The sequence below is a fragment of the Schistocerca americana genome, chromosome 3, assembly GCF_021461395.2.
Source record: "Schistocerca americana isolate TAMUIC-IGC-003095 chromosome 3, iqSchAmer2.1, whole genome shotgun sequence".
Taxonomy (NCBI): domain Eukaryota; kingdom Metazoa; phylum Arthropoda; class Insecta; order Orthoptera; family Acrididae; genus Schistocerca; species Schistocerca americana.
The window spans coordinates 617,140,866-617,159,296 of NC_060121.1; the positions used below are offsets into that span (position 1 = coordinate 617,140,866).

At 42.9% G+C, this 18,431-nt stretch overlaps 1 protein-coding gene across 1 annotated transcript in view; it reads right to left on the reverse strand.

Moving 5' to 3' along the window:
- LOC124606255 (ATP-dependent translocase ABCB1-like) overlaps positions 1–18,431 on the reverse strand; it is a 150,669-nt gene that overhangs the window by 129,907 nt on the left and 2,331 nt on the right. The window contains exon 2 of the mRNA XM_047138232.1: positions 7,528–7,628. Coding sequence (XP_046994188.1) covers positions 7,528–7,628 — 101 coding nt within the window. The remainder of the gene's footprint in view (positions 1–7,527; positions 7,629–18,431) is intronic.

Consider the following 18,431-nt stretch of genomic DNA (forward strand, 5'->3'; position numbering starts at 1 on the left):
AATGAATTTATGTAATTATTCAATGGAAGAACATGTCACCAATGTCATTTCCTAATAGACTTCCAGAATTTAGATTTGACGAACTTCCGAAACAATAATCTTTAGTTCAGTGAAAATTACTTTATACAATGTTTAGGCAAACATGTAGGGATCTTATAACTTGCCTAACGCCTACAGTAATTTGTATTTTAATGTATATCACTGTTTATGTAATGAACATTATATATTTACATATCGTAGTATCACTGAATTTGTGGCGTTTTTATCAAGAGCAGAAGTCTACTTTGTATTTCTAAAATCGCCAAATTAGCAAAATTTTGATTGTAATTTTCTAAATTACACTTTATTGTGAATCCTTTTAATGCGCATGGTTGGTGCTACGTCATGGCGGTCTTGAGCATATTTTTATGACGATAAATCTATGTCAATGTGATGTATAAATTTTAACTGTTTTGAATATATAAAAAAGTCTTATAAATTCACTGTGTAGCGTACGTTAAGAAAGCCGACCGATCGTTACGATAATGCGAAGTTAATCAAAAAATATGCACTTCATCAACTTTACACCTCCTAAAAAGGATAATGTGTTGCGAGTTAAGTAAATGTATAAAATGGAGACATATTTTCCGTACATTCTACACATAATTACATACAGCAATAAAGTTAATCTTATAACCAAAGATGTTATTCACATTTTGGACATGAAGTGAGATACATTACTGAATGCGGTGAACTTAAACTCGACCGCAGAATTTCGGAGGTTGTACGGGAATACTTTCTGAGTATTTACATGTGAGGAACTCATAATCTCAGATGGATCGATACAGAGAAATTACGTTTAGTTTGATTTATTCCCCCCCCCCCCCAATTGGTTCCATTCACTCGCGGTACGAGCTGTTGTGAATAGTAATGAAAAATCTACTTTTCGCCCTCAAGCTCGAATTCAGTACTGTCGATTCTCCCCCACACATGACTCAGTTGTTTATATGGATATCGCCACAGACATCCCTATCCACCTCGTTCCTTTGTCGGATTACGTAATTTTTTATCCTGTCCATCACAGTACAGCTTGAACCTCGTCTTAAGCAACCTATTTCTATGGGGAACAGTTTTTTTCTACTAACGTTCTAGGTTTGTGTTTCGTACAAAGCTATAATATGGACTATAGTCTTATACATTCTCTTCTACATTGTTGTTCTTTTTTTTTTTTTATCCCGCAGAACATAGTTCATTGCCCTTGTTACACATCGCCATTTATTAATCCTACTAGTGACTTCATCATTATTTGTGCCCTGTTAAGTATATAATACCACAAGGTATGTTACCTTCACCTACATTTGCTTCTCCATGCACCTCCAAATTATTTACTTTTCCCGTCCAAACGCCCAACTACTCACACTTCTTCATGCACATCTTCAAGTCAGACTTATAGTATTCCTGTTTAAGATTTATTGCCATAAAGCTCAGATTATCCTCATCTTCCTCTAGCACCGTCTGATCATTTGCGAAATACTGTATAAATATCTTGCTGTCCTCTAATGCCACTCCCATAACTTGGCATTTTATATGTCAAGTCTGCAGGATTGCTGCTAGATACAGCTTGAAGAGGATCGGTGACAGTCTACATCCCTGCCGCAGATAATTCTTCACCACGAATTCTTCTGACCAATTCTGACTCTCGCTGTGTCATTTTTAAGTAATTTCATAACAGCTTTTAGCAATCTTTGATCAGCTCTAGCCCTTTCAAGCTATCCCACAGTTTGTCGGTGGGCACATTACCATATACCTCTTCTAGGTCAATCAATGTAAAATGCGTCTCCAATCCAGTCTCTGTGCGTTGTTCACATACTAGTTTCATTGCGAAAATGACGTCCATTACCGACCTTCCTGCTTTTTAATCCTGGTTGCGTCTCTAGCTGCTTGTGTTTTTTTTTTCTTTTTCCATCACATCTATAAGTACGTTAGAGAATGGTCTTCCAACAAAAGAAATCACTTCCCATCACCTATAATTGTTTGAGTCGTTACGTAACACTTTCTTATGCACCAGTATTATGGAACATGTTATCCATTCACACTGGACATCTTCTCCACTCTAGTACTCTTTCAAGCAGCATCCTTAGCATGTCCAAGAGTTTCTCTGGTCCAAACTTCACCCACTCTGGATGCATTGTCCCACATCCTAGTGCCTTCTCCAGCTTACGCTCCTCACAGCCTGCTGAAGAAATTTTATGTCTTAAGTCCATAACTGCTTCTATTGCAATCTCGCTTCGCGTCTGGGTGAAAATTCAGACCGACTTCCAGGAGTAAATCCTTAAATACTTCGTCCATTGACAATGACTAATATTATTAAGACGTAACCTGTCACTAGCTGGCAGTCGCATTCACTCTCCTATTCTCTATCCTCTCCACGGATTCACATCTTACTTCCCACTCTTTGATTTTTTCCTTTTTCAAACTTCTGTTATTACTTATGCTTTTGTGTTCCTACATCTATGTCTGCTTCTATTGTCATTCACCTTCAAATAAGCTTTTTACCTTTCAATCATCTCTGCTATTTCTACATCCCACCAAGCGGGTTTCTTCTTCTTTTCGTAATCTCCAAGGACTTCTTTTTATCCTCCTATTCCTGCTCTATTATCCTCCGTATTTTAGAACGTGTCATCATGATCTCTCCATTGGCAAAAGATTCCGGAATAGTTCCCCATTCAGGTCTCTGGAAGTGGACTGCCAATGGGGAGATGAGCATGAAAAAAGGATCGACTAACCAACAAAAGCATAAGGTTCTACAAGTCGGGGCGTGGAATATCAGAAGTTTGAACGTGGCAGAGAAGCTAGAAAATCTGAAAAGGGACATGCAAAGGCTCAATCTACCGGATGATCAAAAAGTCAGTATAAATTTGAAAACTGAATAAATCACGGAATAATGTAGATAGAGAGGTACAAATTGACACACATGCTTGGAATGACATAGGGTTATATTAGAACCGAAAAAATACAAACGTTCAAAAAATGTCCGGCAGATGGCGCTTCATCTGATCAGAATAGCAATAATTAGCATAACAAAGTAAGACAAAGCAAAGATGTTCTTTACAGGAAATGCTCAATATGTCCACCATCATTCGTCAACAATAGCTGTAGTCGAGGAATAATGTTGTGAACAGCACTGTAAAGCATATACGGAGTTATGGTGGGGCATTGGCGTCGGATGTTGTCTTTCAGCAACCGTAGAGATGTCGGTCGATCACGATACACTTGCGACTTCAGGTAACCCCAAAGCCAATAATCGCACAGACTGAGATCTGGGTATCTGGGAGGCCAAGCATGACGAAAGTGGCGGCTGAGCACACGATCATCACCAAACGACGCGCGCAAGAGATCTTTCACGCGTCTATCAATATGGGGTGTAGCGCCATCCTGCATAAACATCGTACGTTCCAGCAGGTGTTTATCAGCCAGGCTGGGGATGATGCGATTCCGTAACATATCGGCGTACCTCTCACCCATCACGGTAGTAGTTTTGCTGTCCAGCGCCATCTGCCGGACATTTAGTGAACTTTGTTTTTTTTTTTGTTCTAATAAAACCCCATGTCGTACCAAGCATGTCTGTCAATTTTTACCTCTCTGTCTACATTATTCCGTGGTTTATTAAGTTTTCAAATTTATACTGACTTTTTGATCACCCTGTAGATATAGTGGCGGTTAATGTGGTGACATGGAAAGAAGAAATGGATTTCTGGTCAGATGAGAATTGCGTAATACCAACAACGGCAGAAAATGTTATTACGGGGGTAGGATTCGTTATGAATAGGAAGGTGGGGCTGAGAGTGTGTTAGTGTGAAGAGAGCGGTGATAGGGTTGCTCTCATCAGAACCCGAAAGCAAACCAACACCGACCACAAGGGTTCAGGAATACATGCTGATGTTGCAGGCAGAAGAAGAAGAGATAGAGAAAGTATATGAGGATGCTGAACGGGTAATTCAGTATGTAAAGGAAAATAAAAATGTAATAGTCATGGAAGACTGGGATGCGGTTGTAGGGGAAGGAGTAGGAGAAGTGGTCGCGGGAGAATATGAGCTTGGTGCTAGGAATGAGAAAGAAGGAGGATTAATTAAGTTCTACAGTAAATTGCATTCAGTAATAGCGAATACTCTGTTCAAGAGCCACAAGAGGAGGAGGTATACTTGAAAAAGGCCGGGAAATACGGAAAGATTTCAGTTAGATTACATCAGTTGCATCCGAAATCAGATATTGAATTATAAGGCGTACGGCGTAGCAGATAGAGACTCAGAGCACAATTTAATAACACAGGCTGAAGTTTAAGAGACTGGTCAGGAACAAACGGCGTACAAAGAAGTGGGATACAGAAATGCTAAGGAATGATGAGATATGCTTGAAATTCTCTGAGGCTATAGATACTGCGATAATGAATAGCTTAGTGGGCAGGTCAGTTGAAGAGGAACGGACTTCTCTAAAAAGGACAATCACCGTCTCTGTAGTAAAAAACATAGGTACATGGAAAGTAAGTGAGAGAAAATCATGGAAAACAGAAGAAGTACTTCTCGCGATCGACCAAAGAAGGAAGTAAAAAAATGTTCAGTGAAATTCAGGAATACAGAGATACAAGTCACTTAGGAATGAAATAAATGGGAAGCTAAGGCGAAACGGAAGCAGGAAAAAGAAATCGAAAAGAAGTTGATTGTCGGAAGGACTGACTCACCATATAGCAAAATCAAAACAACTTTCGATGAAAGTAAAAGCAAGGACGATAACAGTAAGGGTGCAATGGGAATTTCTCTGTCAAATGCAGAGGAGAGAGCGGGTGGGTCAAAAGAGTACACTGAATGCCTTTATGGAGAAGGGGGGGGTGAGGGTTGGGGGAGGGTAGGGCTTCTGTGACGACGTGATAGATGGAGAAACAGAAATCGATAGGGAAGAGGTAGGGGATCCATTATTAGAATCAGAATTTAAAAGAGTTTTGGACGACCAAAGATCAAATAAGGTGGAAGGGATGGGTATCATTCCATCGGAAATTCTAAAATAATTGGGGGAAATGGCAAGAAAATGACTTCATGTTCATATATGGTATGTATGAGACTGGCGATATACCGTCAGACTTTCGGAGAAACATTATCCACACATTTCCGCAGATAGCAAGAGCCAATAAGTACGAGAATTACCGCGCAATCAACGTAACAGATCATACTCCCACGTTGCTGACAAGAATAACATGCAGAAGGGCAGTAAAGATAATTGAGGATGTATTTCATGTCAGTCAGTTTGGCCTTAGGAAACCTAAAGGCACCAGAGACGCAGTTCTGACTTTGCGATTTTAATATAAGCAAGACTGAACAAAAATCAACACACATTCGTAGCATTTGTCAACCTGGACAAACTATTCGACAATAGAAAATGGTGCAAGATGTTTGAAATTCTGAGAAAATTAAGGGTAACCTTTAGCGAAAGACTGGTACTATGTAAGAGTATAAAAACCAGGAGCGAACGATAAGAGTGGAAGACCAGGAACGAAGTGCTCAGATTAAATGTAGTGTAAGAGAGGGATGTAGTCTTTCTCCCATGCCGTTCAATTTATACCCCGACGAAGCAATGACGGAAATAAAATGAAGATTCAAGTACGAAATAAAAAAAATTCTCTGCACTCTCTCCATTTTTTTTGGCCGTCGGTGTTGGTACAAGTACTTACTATTACCCTCCAGGTTGTCCTTGTTACTCCTTACGATGTCTGACTGGTCAGCACGTTGGATCCTCTAGTTCTGAAAGTGTAGCAGACATAAAAATTTACGTTTCACCAGATGATGGTCAATTCCAAAATCTCACCCTGTTTTAACTGTGACGTCAAGTATTTTTGCATTGGTCTTTTGCCTGAAAGATAATTCTTTTCGGCCTTCTTGTATGGTTATGCCAAGGAAGTTAATGTATATCTTCCTGAGCAAAGAATGTGTTTTCCACTCGTAATTCATATTGCTCCAATAAATCCATCAACCTTATACCATTCGCGTTCTTAACATCCTCCCCTTTCATGCCAGTCGTTTACCTATTTCTCTCTCTTCCTTCTCTGCTATTAAAATCTCCTGCCTGTAACAGCTTGCATAGCCTCTTTTGGGCACCAGGTCAAAGTCTTCACTTGCGTTTAAGGATGCATCTTCATTAGGGGCATGCTCTCCCACTATGACTATATTCAGATTGACCTTTATCAACCTTTCAACTGCTTCCTAAGAGAATACATCTCTGACTACCGTTCATTTAGAATCATGGATACTCATGCTCTCTCTCTACTACATTTGTCAACTCCACTAAAAGTAACGGCAAACGCCAGTAGGTATTAACAATCAGTACCTTCCTGTTTTGTTTCAAAAAGCACAGTTAGATCACCGTTTTTCTGTCTTATGTCCATTGAAACTTCGTGTTCATTAGTCTGGATACAGTTTACATCCTAATACCAAAATTCAAAATCCATTTTCGTTTACATTTTGTAATTCCATTAAAACCATCCAAAAATAGAGGCATGTTACTGGGAATTTAAGCTACTTGTCTTTTTCTGTGGATGGAGAGCTAAGCTATTCCCCAAACCTCTACCTGGAGGACCAGTATTTGTGATCAAAGCTTTTTCCCCTAGGAAGATTGTATTCACTAGGCCTCATAGTACTTCCTGCTTTGCAACGAAGAGCAAGGGAAACAAATAAATAAGGAGAACAAGAGTTAGACAGTACACCAATCCACTCTAACAGATAAGGATAGCAAAGGGAACAACAAGTCTTTGTAAGACACACTCTAGCTCCTCAACCAGATTCCTGCGGTAAGCGTGACCCTGTCAGCGGCTAAGCTACAACTATTGTAATCCCCACCTCATTGTGGTATGCAAACGTCCCCATCTGCAGGGACAATGCTTCATTAAGGCGGCGTCCCCTTGAGAGGACAAAAGATACGTATGGTCCAAATCCTTTTGTCTGCTACCACATGTGTAAGGCATAGTGTGAAAAACATGGAAACCATTATCCTGCTTTATTTGAAATATGTCGTTACTTCACACGATTGATCTGTATCTACGAGCATACGAATAGATGGTACCTTAATGTGTACCCACTTTAGCATGTTCGTTGTTTTTTCTCTGTCTCTAACGGTCTTTCCACAAACACATCGAATAATTTATTAGCTGTTGTTTTCTACAGTCATAAATGCGGCACAAAGTGGACTACGCCTGTCATTATAGACAATCCATTTTGCGTCCACGCATCCACACTTCTATACCTGAACAGCCACCCAGAGGAAAATAAACACTAACAGCTTTCTTTTGCGACTACTAACCAAACGAACAACATACTACACGTATCTGCTATAGTAATATGAAGTAAATACTGATGGAACGTTATTCACAACACTGTGCTCAGTCATCAATAAGTGTATCTGCACTTTTATTAACACCCTGTGTTTCATTCAATAACGGCTGTAGGCCTTGGTACATAAGAAGTGAGTAGAATGTTAAGGTGGAAACAGTGATAGTGCACTCACCCTGACATGCGGCTGGCGAAGTCTCCCGTCTGATGCATGTCGTACCACGCCATGTCTTGCTGCAGCACAGACCTCAAGTACAGTTCACGGATACGGTGGACCTGAGAACAGCCAAAAAATTCATTTTCATGGACAACACAATACAAAAATATTTTAAAATTTATTGTGCAATGTTTTGTCAAACTATATTAGAAAACAGTGCAGTTAACACATACAATAAGTCTCGGTCAAACCAGGAAAATAATACAACTACAATGATGAGCCTAAACGTCGCGGCAGCCTGCTTCAAAGCGTTGCGATGTACCTCCGGAACTCAAACAGCAGCGATTCAGGGTGGCACGGATTTAGTAAGTTCGTAGTAGATATGTGGACCAGATCTCTACGAACTGTCACGTAATTCCCGTTCACTACATCTTAACGGCTTTTGGGCGCAGATCTGGTGCCCGATAACCTCTCAAATGAAACTTTCTGGCAGATTAAAACTGTGTGCCCGACCGAGACTCGAACTCGGGACCTTTGCCTTTCGCGGGCAAGTGCTCTACCATCTGAGCTACCGAAGCACGACTCACGCCCGGTCTCACAGCCTTTCTGCCAGTATCTCGGTCGGGCACACAGTTTTAATCTGCCGGGAAGTTTCATATCGGCGCACACTCCGCTGCAGAGTGAAAAATTCTAGCCTCTCAAATGTTTTCTATCGGTTACAGATCATCCGAATTTTGGGACCAATACATCAATGGCAGTTCAGTATTATGCTCCTCAAACGGTTGTTTCACGATTCTGGCCTTGTGACACAAACATTTATGCTGCTTGAAGTTGCCATCGTTATCGAGAAAGACATCAACCATGAAGGGACGCTGATTGTCACATCATGATCCCCTCCATTGCTGCCAAAGATCCCATGGACTCCTACGTGAATGTCCCTCGCTGGATAACAATGCATCTATGGGCCTGAGTCCTTGGTGGAAGCCATATTTCGGGCAACCGTTTGCAGGCTGTCGGCGTATCTGGACACGACGACGATGTCATTGGGTCCACATGGAAACACGTATGGGTGGTCTGCTCTGTTCAGCAATGTACGCTGAGAATAGTTCCTTTGAAAGGGCACGGCCGACTTCTTCCCTAATCCGATGGGACCGATGACCTCGCTTTTTGGTCCCCTCACGCAAATCAGTCAACCAACGACCAATACGAGCTGAATGATATGCTCCGAAATACTCACGTCTAAACAGTTATTGTACTTTTTCGTCAGATCTGCTACAGATAGCTGCCCATACTGCTTTACAGAGCGGGGAAACCTCTGACCTCCACGTTCTCTGATAAGTAAACTCCTAGTAGACGACCAGCACCTTGGCAGCTGCTCGTGGTTTCACTGCCCTTCAACAAATTTTCATAGACGTTAATGACAATAGCACGCTAATAGCAGACCAGCTTTGCCGTTTCTGAGATATTCATTTCCAGGTGCCGCTTGATAATGAACTGACCTTCATAAAAGTCTCTTATTCCAGCATTTTCCCCATTTGCTTGTTGAGACATCAAGACGTTAAGTTCTATGATACTTGAGGCCTCTGAACTGCCCGCTGACGCTCGGGAAAGTGATTTACGTTGTCATGTGACAGGCTAAACAGAGTGCTGTGTAGGGAAGACCATTCCCAGGGACCAACAGTTTAGCAATTCTGTATGTTTAACTAACCAGGAACACTGAAAAAATCCCTGAGAAGATTCCAAAATGTCCAGACATTAACTAACAAAGAAGAAAGACGAAGAGCTACATAATATGTTCGTACAGCCCACACATTTGTGTGTATTAGGATTTATACCATGTCAATATTACTTTCATGCAATTCAATTTACTACAGTATAAAAACTTCACACAATTTATTGTATTAGAATGTACATCATAACAGTATTCTTTCTCTAGGACTCAGTTTATTTAGAATTAAAAAAAAAAACTTTAGACAGTTTCATTAGAATGTTATCTAACAATTTGTAATGTCCTCTGGTTATCTCCTCCACGGCACTTTCCAGATCTGTCCAATTTACATTGGAGGGGGTGATGGGCGTTGCCTGTTCACACAACACTTTCACGTGTGCATATTATATTTTGCTTGTAGTATATAATTGTGATGTGAGTGATATCTAACATTACGCAGTGTTGGGCAGTATTTTGCCATTGCATTATGAGAGAGGGAGGGTAAATGACCTGGGGGAAAGGGAGCGTCCTGTGTAGTGTCCGTGGTGAAGTGGCATTACATCAGCAACGTAAGAAGCCGCCCAAGAAGATCTAATCCAGCAGGCAACATAGATACGTAGGCAACAAAACGGGGAGGCTCTAATTGGCCAAAACACAAGGAAACACTTTCCTACCCTGTGTCAAGGTAATATAGTAGCTATCGGGAAGGGCCGCTGGAGGTGAGCGGTTGCATAGGTCCCGCTGGTTACAGTAGCATATGCCTTATGAATCAAATTGTGGCACCGGATAGAGTTTGTTAAATGTAACTATCACTGTTTTTGCGCTTTACACAAGTGTTAAGACCGTTGTAATCTGCATACGGCGCAGATGGATGACAAGTGATTGTGTAAAGGTGTTTCTGTAAGCTACGGAAAAGGAAATTACAAAAATTAGAAATGTCATCCCTTCAAGAAACTTGCTTGCTATTTTTTGACCATTGACTCCTGTAAGACTTCACGTCTGCACAGCTACAGTCATTCATCCAGATCCTGAGTGCGGCGAATCCACGACAAGCGCTTCTGCTGTGCACAGGCGACATCACCATCCGAAAGACGCAGGTCAGTGTAATTTAGGTACCTACAGCAAGACAGACGGATGTCGATATCTCCGCCAGCAGGAGTTCAGACGATGTGTCCACAATAGGACCTGTGACAAGTCTTGCTAACACAAGAGGAGGGTTCAAAGCAGGCCGGCCGGTTTGGACGAGCGGTTCTAAGCGCTTCAGTCAGGAACCGCGCGACCACTACGGTCGCAGGTTCGAATGCTACCTCGGGCATGGATGTGTGTAATGACCTCAGGTTGGTTAGGTTTAAGTAGTTCTAAGTTCTAGGCGAGTGATGACCTCAGATGTTAAGACCCATAGTGCTCAGAGCCATTTTAACCATTTTTGGTTGAAAGCAGATTTTTGATATCTATGTTTCCAATATAGTATGAATCAGCAATTTTATGTCCTTGTGGAGTCAGTCAGCTTTCAACCAATGGAAACCGTTTGTAGGCCATGGGGTCCTTCTTCTTTTAACTAGTGTTCGCCATTCTGCTTCTTCCGTCCTTTACACTCGATTGTGTGTACTGTTCTGGGTTCTATTGAATGTTAGTCCATGGAACTGTGTAGGAGAGAATACTGCCTTTGTCTGGTGTAGATGCAAGCAGTTGTGCTGATTTTGTGAAGAACTGGGAGAGATTATTTAAATACACTTACCGTGGTGAAGCTTTGTTATTGTGACGAGGCTAGCTCGCCACAGCGTGGTTGGGATCTCTCCACCAGTAGCAACCGGGCCAGGTGCTGGCATGAAGTAAAACGGAAGCTCATATGTTGCTTATTTTAATTTAGCTGAGTGTAGCTGGATACATTATATTTTCGCTTTGTTGTGTTGGAGTTTCAGTGATATTACCCCACTCTGAAGTATAAACAGTTTTTACTTATTCAAGAATCGTGGGATGAGAATATGATTTTTCTATTGCTTATCATGAATCTGAAACTTGTAGGCTTGACTTCCTATGCAAGTCTGTAAAACCGTTTTATTGCATTTAGTTACAATTTAATTGCTTATCCATCGATTTCTTTTCACGTTATTTCAACGTATACCTTATTGTTATTTCTATTAACTCAATAAAGCGTGGCGCTTTTTTGTTGAACTTTGCGGCACTGTTTCACGATCCAAAACCAACCAAGATGAATTGGAGATCACTCATAGAATTATAATCCCACGAGACACTGATAATAAGCGACTTTTTCGTATGATATTAGGTTCAGCACTCAGCGACGTAATCTCGCCCACAATTAGAATGATGCATGAAAATGATAATCGGGATTTAGATAATCATTCAGACAATTTAATTTTTCGTGTCAAGTCTATGACCGTAAAAGTGGGGAGACATCCGCATTGCACAGTTGGATGCTACAAGCAGAAAGCCAACACGTATTCAGCTTGGTTTACTGACTTTATAACACAGTTCTCACGTGCAATATACAAGTATTAGCTATGCAGGTGAATTTAGTTTTGTTGTTCATAGCTTACGGAAGTAGTGTTTGTTTAACTGTTTCAATTAAAGTTTAGGAGTCAGATAGTGTTTTGAATTTGTTTTACTTTCTCATGAGAATTACATATTTTACATAACTGGTAAGTTTCAGGCACTGATTATCACTACTTATGGGATTTGTCTTTGTTTTTCTATCACAACACGCGTCTTTCAATATTCGTGTCGCTTGTCAGTATCTTTCTGATAATTTAATATTTTTCCTGTCAGATATGCCATTATTTTCCAACGTGAAGTCGGGTTGAGTCAGAAGCAAAATCTGCACAGGAACTCCCGATGTAGACTAATATACGAGGTTAATAATGCAATTCAAATAATGACGGAACCGTAGCGCCGAGTCACCAGCATTTCAAGCATGGAGAGAGGTGCCTCTAATCTTTTAACACTATGTTCAGCAACAAGAAACAAACCAGATTCGGAAACCCAATACATTCATAAATCCAAGTCAGGGCGATAAACCAGTAAAGCTGGTAACACCACAATGGATAAACTTGTTGTAGGCGCCCATTTGTGCCAGCCTGCAACTGATAGGAGGGGCCAGCTACACGCCACTGGCAACAGTGCAGCGAAGCTGTGGCAGCACTTTCTTTTGTCGCCATCTTTAAGCTGTCTGCCTGATATCTGTCTTATGCAATCGGAGCGTCCGAAGGGGAAACAAGATATTATACACAACAAAAACTTTTCCATGCGTCAAGAATTAATTTTTTTTGAAGGAAGAATCCTCATCCAATGTGTGCTTGCATGTAACTTAGGAACGTCAGCGGCAGGAGCATGTTTTTCAGTAAGAGCTATGTCAGTCTGGTGTTAGAAACTAAGTTCCAGACGACCGGTAATTGCGGTGATACTATTGAACACGCGAGGCTTGATCTGATGTTCGTAAACTACTCCAGATTTTTTCAATAAAATTTGGCAATGAGATTTTGACATTGGTATGGCATAGTAAAAGATAACGTTCATGGTGTAGAACTGTTGTTATGCTCCACCTGGGTGGAACTGTTGTTTTGCTCCACTACCAAAGAAAAGAATGTTAATGTAACAATCCACAAAAGAACGCACTCGTTTCTGTGGACTGAGCCATCATTACGACGAGTTAGAAGAGTTAGTTATCGATATAATAAAATAACTCCTCAGAAAAATATTTTGCAGCATTTATAATCTGCGATTGTGTATCAGCTTCCATCAGTCACATCAGCAACATTTCGATGTGGGTAGCTTTACAAGGTTTGTAATGTTCAAATCTTCAAAAATGTTCAAATGTATGTGAAGTCCTATGGAACCAAACTGCTGAGGTCATCGGTTTCTAAACTTACACACTACTTAACCTAACTTAAACTAACTTACGCTAAGTACAAGACAAACACCTTTTCCCGAGGGAGGACTCGAACCTCCGACAGGGGGAGCCACGCGAACCGTGACATGGCGCCCTAGACCGCACGGCTACTCCGCGCGGCAGGTTTGAAATGTCCCTGATTTGTTAGTCACATGACATCCAGTGATTAGTTCAAGTTGGAAGTCACTGGGTTCTCCCGAAGGACCCATGCTTCTCTACTGGTAACACGGTACTGCCTGTTTCTTTTTATACCGGCTGGTCCTCCTTCCGTGACATCTAGTCGTCAATTCCGCGTTACGTAGGGGTGTGAGAACACTTTTGATCATATGTTATATACAATTATTTGTTTTATCCACCGAAACGCCATTTTCTACCCATAATCCAGTTTTATTCACGGCTACAGAGTATTTCGCGATTCGTTCTTGTAAATAAAGTTGTCGGTTTACTTGTCACGTCTGATTTGGATGAAATCCCAAAGTTTCGATGACTGCCTCCATCATCGTCGTCAGGGGGAAGTACGTCTGTCAGATTTCTATTCCACAAAGTTTTGGAGTTGTAGCCGGATGAGACTGACCACTTGCCGCGATGTCTTGGCTGATAACCACCTTCAGGTTAGAGTTTTATGCTGGAAATTGCTAGTTCACATCGCTAACTTGAAACAAAAAGTTCACGTGGAGACGCATGCGCAAAGGCAGCCGAAACATGAGCGACATCTGTCGAGTTACGCGCCCTCTTCTTGTGTTCTTTTCTGCCAGCAAAGGACGATCTACGATAGCGGAGCGCTGGAATTTACAGAACACCTTACCAGAGTGCCAAAGCCTGTGTTGATCAGACAAGGGCCACAGTGCGTGAGAGCAGCATTGAACAAGATCGCCACACTCGCCTTTCTCAGCCATAGCCGAGCACTGATTCTCCACACGACGTTCCATGGAATATTATGCCATAGAAATCTTGGCATCTACGAGATCCTTCTGGGATTCAATTACACTCATAAAAAAATGTTTTTCATCACCTCGGTTACGAGCGTTCCGATATCTGTACAGAAAATTAGAATAGAGATCAACAGAAACATCATTTCCGCCCTTTTTATTGCTCATGAAAACCACACACTGCATGTTGTACCACCATACGGCGAGACCTTCAGAAGTGGTGGTCTAGATTGCTGTACAGAACGGTACCTCTAATACCCAGTAGCACGTCTTCTTGCATTGATGCATGCCTGTATCCGTCGTGGTATACTATCCACAAGTTCGTCAAGGCACTGTTGGTCCAGATTTTCCCACTCCTCAACGGCGATTCGGCGTAGATCCCTCGGGATGGTTGGTGAGTCACGTCGTCCATAAACAGACGTTTTCAATCTATCCTAGGTATGCCCGATAGGGTTCATGTCTGGAGAACATGCTGGCCACGCTAGTCGAGCGATGTCGTTATCCTGAAGGAAGTCATTCACAAGATGAGCACGATGGGGTCGCGAATTGTTGCCAACATGCTGCTGATATGGTTGAACTATCGGTCGGAGATTGGCATTTACGTATCGCACAGACGTTACGGCGCCTTCCGTGACCACCAGTGGCGTACGTCGGCCCCACATAATACCTCCCCAAAACAGCAGGGAACCTCCACCTTAATGCACTCGCGGGACATTGTGTCTAAGGCGTTAAGCCTGACCGGATTGCCTCCAGACACGTCTCCGACGATTGTCTTGTTGAAGGCATACGCGGCACTCATCGGTGAAGAGAACGTGATGCCAATCCTGTGCGGTTCATTCGGCATGTTGTTGGGCCCATCTGTACCTCGCTGAATGGTGTCGTGGTAGCAAAGATGGACATCGCCGTGGACGTCGGGAGTGAAGTCGTGTATCAAGCAACCTATTGCGCGCAGTTTCAGTCGTAGCACGACGTCCTGTGGCTGCACGAAAAAACGTTATTCAACATGGTGGCATTGCTTCAGGGTTCCTCCGAGCCATAAACGGTAGGTAGCGGTCATCCACTGCAGTAGTAGCCCTTGGGCGGCCTGAGCGAGGCATTGCCAGTGACAGTCCCTGTCTCTCTGTATCTCCTCAATGTCCGAACAATATCGCTGTGTCTCACTCCGAGACGCCTGGACACTTCCCTTGTTGAGAGCCCTTCCTGGCACAAAGTAACAACGCGGATGTGATCGAGCAGCGGTACTGACCGTCTAGGTATAGTTGAACTACAGACAACACGAGCCGTGTACCTCCTTCCTGTTGGAATGACTGGGACTGATCTGCTGTCGGACCCCCTCCGCCTAATAGGCACTGCTCATGCATGGTTGTTTACATCTTTGGGCGGGTTTATTGACATCTCTGAACAGTCAACGTCTATCTGCAGCAGCTCTGGGAACCGGGGTGATGCAAAAGTTTTTGTTGTTGTGTGTAGTAAGGAATCAATAGAAATACGTTTGGAGAGAGTTATAATTAATCGTGATAGCTGATTTCATTTAGATAAGGCGTGAAAACCGTAATTTCTTTATTATCTTCAGAAAAAAAGCATTTTATGACCATGACACGTGTAGAAAGTTACTTTTATTCATTTGATATCTAAACTTTTGCTCTGCGAGCCCGCGTTCCGACAGAGAGCGCGCATGTGATATCACAACTACGCATGTCTCTGCGCACCATACATGGAACAGTATTCGAAGAGGGCGCGAAACTCGACAGAGGTCGGTCATGAGGCGGCTGCCTTTGCTCACACGTCTTGGCGCCAATTTTTGCCATGACTTTAGCAATGAGAACTAGCAACCTCCGGTGCAAAACAATTACCTGAAGACTGCTGAACGGTGTTAGTCGAAATATCGTGACAAGAGGTCGACGTCATCCGGCTGCAATCCAGAAAGTTAATGGAATACTCTTAACGGTTGGAAAATATCAAGAATCACAAGTTTATTCATGTTACAGACGCGTTACGCCATTTATATTCGACATGCTCAGGGGACTTAATAGTTATTCTTGTTCCCGGTCGAAAACTGCTTTTCCATAGCCACAGATCAGTTAACAGCACGATTGATCTGACACTAACTGAAAAGTTTTGTTGCGAGAACTGTCGTAACTGCGAGTTCACTTGGTGCAACACAAACACTAAGTGAACATAGAGTTACCATAGAAATATTTATACACTCCTGGAAATTGAAATAAGAACACCGTGAATTCATTGTCCCAGGAAGGGGAAACTTTATTGACACATTCCTGGGGTCAGATACATCACATGATCACACTGACAGAACCACAGGCACATAGACACAGGCAACAGAGCATGCACAATGTCGGCACTAGTACAGTGTATATCCACCTTTCGCAGCAATGCAGGCTGCTATTCTCCCATGGAGACGATCGTAGAGATGCTGGATGTAGTCCTGTGGAACGGCTTGCCATGCCATTTCCACCTGGCGCCTCAGTTGGACCAGCGTTCGTGCTGGACGTGCAGACCGCGTGAGACGACGCTTCATCCAGTCCCAAACATGCTCAATGGGGGACAGATCCGGAGATCTTGCTGGCCAGGGTAGTTGACTTACACCTTCTAGAGCACGTTGGGTGGCACGGGATACATGCGGACGTGCATTGTCCTGTTGGAACAGCAAGTTCCCTTGCCGGTCTAGGAATGGTAGAAGATGGGTTCGATGACGGTTTGGATGTACCGTGCACTATTCAGTGTCCCCTCGACGATCACCAGTGGTGTACGGCCAGTGTAGGAGATCGCTCCCCACACCATGATGCCGGGTGTTGGCCCTGTGTGCCTCGGTCGTATGCAGTCCTGATTGTGGCGCTCACCTGCACGGCGCCAAACACGCATACGACCATCGTTGGCACCAAGGCAGAAGCGACTCTCATCGCTGAAGACGACACGTCTCCATTCGTCCCTCCATTCACGCCTGTCGCGACACCACTGGAGGCGGGCTGCACGATGTTGGGGCGTGAGCGGAAGACGGCCTAACGGTGTGCGGGACCGTAGCCCAGCTTCATGGAGACGGTTGCGAATGGTCCTCGCCGATACCCCAGGAGCAACAGTGTCCCTAATTTGCTGGGAAGTGGCGGTGCTGTCCCCTACGGCACTGCGTAGGATCCTACGGTCTTGGCGTGCATCCGTGCATTGCTGCGGTCCGATCCCAGGTCGACGGGCACGTGCACCTTCCGCCGACCACTGGCGACAACATCGATGTACTGTGGAGACCTCACGCCCCACGTGTTGAGCAATTCGGCGGTACGTCCACCCGGCCTCCCGCATGCCCACCATACGCCCTCGCTCAAAGTCCGTCAACTGCACATACGGTTCACGTCCACGCTGTCGCGGCATGCTACCAGTGTTAAAGACTGCGATGGAGCTCCGTATGCCACGGCAAACTGGCTGACACTGACGGCGGCGGTGCACAAATGCTGCGCAGCTAGCGCCATTCGACGGCCAACACCGCGGTTCCTGGTGTGTCCGCTGTGCCGTGCGTGTGATCATTGCTTGTACAGCCCTCTCGCAGTGTCCGGAGCAAGTATGGTGGGTCTGACACACCGGTGTCAATGTGTTCTTTTTTCCATTTCCAGGAGTGTAGTTCTCGTAAGAAAAATTTGCGGTATTATTCCCATTGTATCTATTTATAATTTGGAATGAGCAACGGTCTTTCGTTACTGGAAATGATTAAGTAGTGAAAGCTTCTTTAGTTATAGCAAGATTTTTGTGATCTCATAATAACTTTTGATTCCATGCACAATACGTACGGAATTTGCAAGTTTATCCCATTCATATTTACTCTTTCGACTAATTTAGAAGCCTCTTTGATGCTAAAGTCACAATTAACCTTCAGCGGAATTGAAAAATTGAAATGCGAAGGAAGCCAACACACAAGAAGAATTTGACAAACAATATAAAACGAAAACTGCAAAGTTAATACATTGTTTTACTTGAATTTTAATAAGCCATTACTAATTTAACTACAGTTAATTTACCCTGAGAAATAAAACAGGTTCAGCTGTAAAATCCTTTTATTCTTAGCGTATTTCTCAACTTGATTTATCGTAGCTTTGGTTGCCCAGACTACAAATTTTTTGTAATTAATTTAGTTTGTTCTACTTTTCTTTTAAGACGGAAATTTGTGTCTGATTATTACTGCAGAACAAGACAGTTAACTTACTGAGGCATTTTTAATAAGCTCTCAGTTACACTTCGGAAAAAAAACTCGCGTTGTTACTCTTCCTTAGTGATGTTCTTTTAGCTTCAAACGACGACACTCGAATATTTAATAACAAGAAAGGATTTGGACACTATGTAGCCGGCAACGAAGTAGGATAATAAATACAGCGGG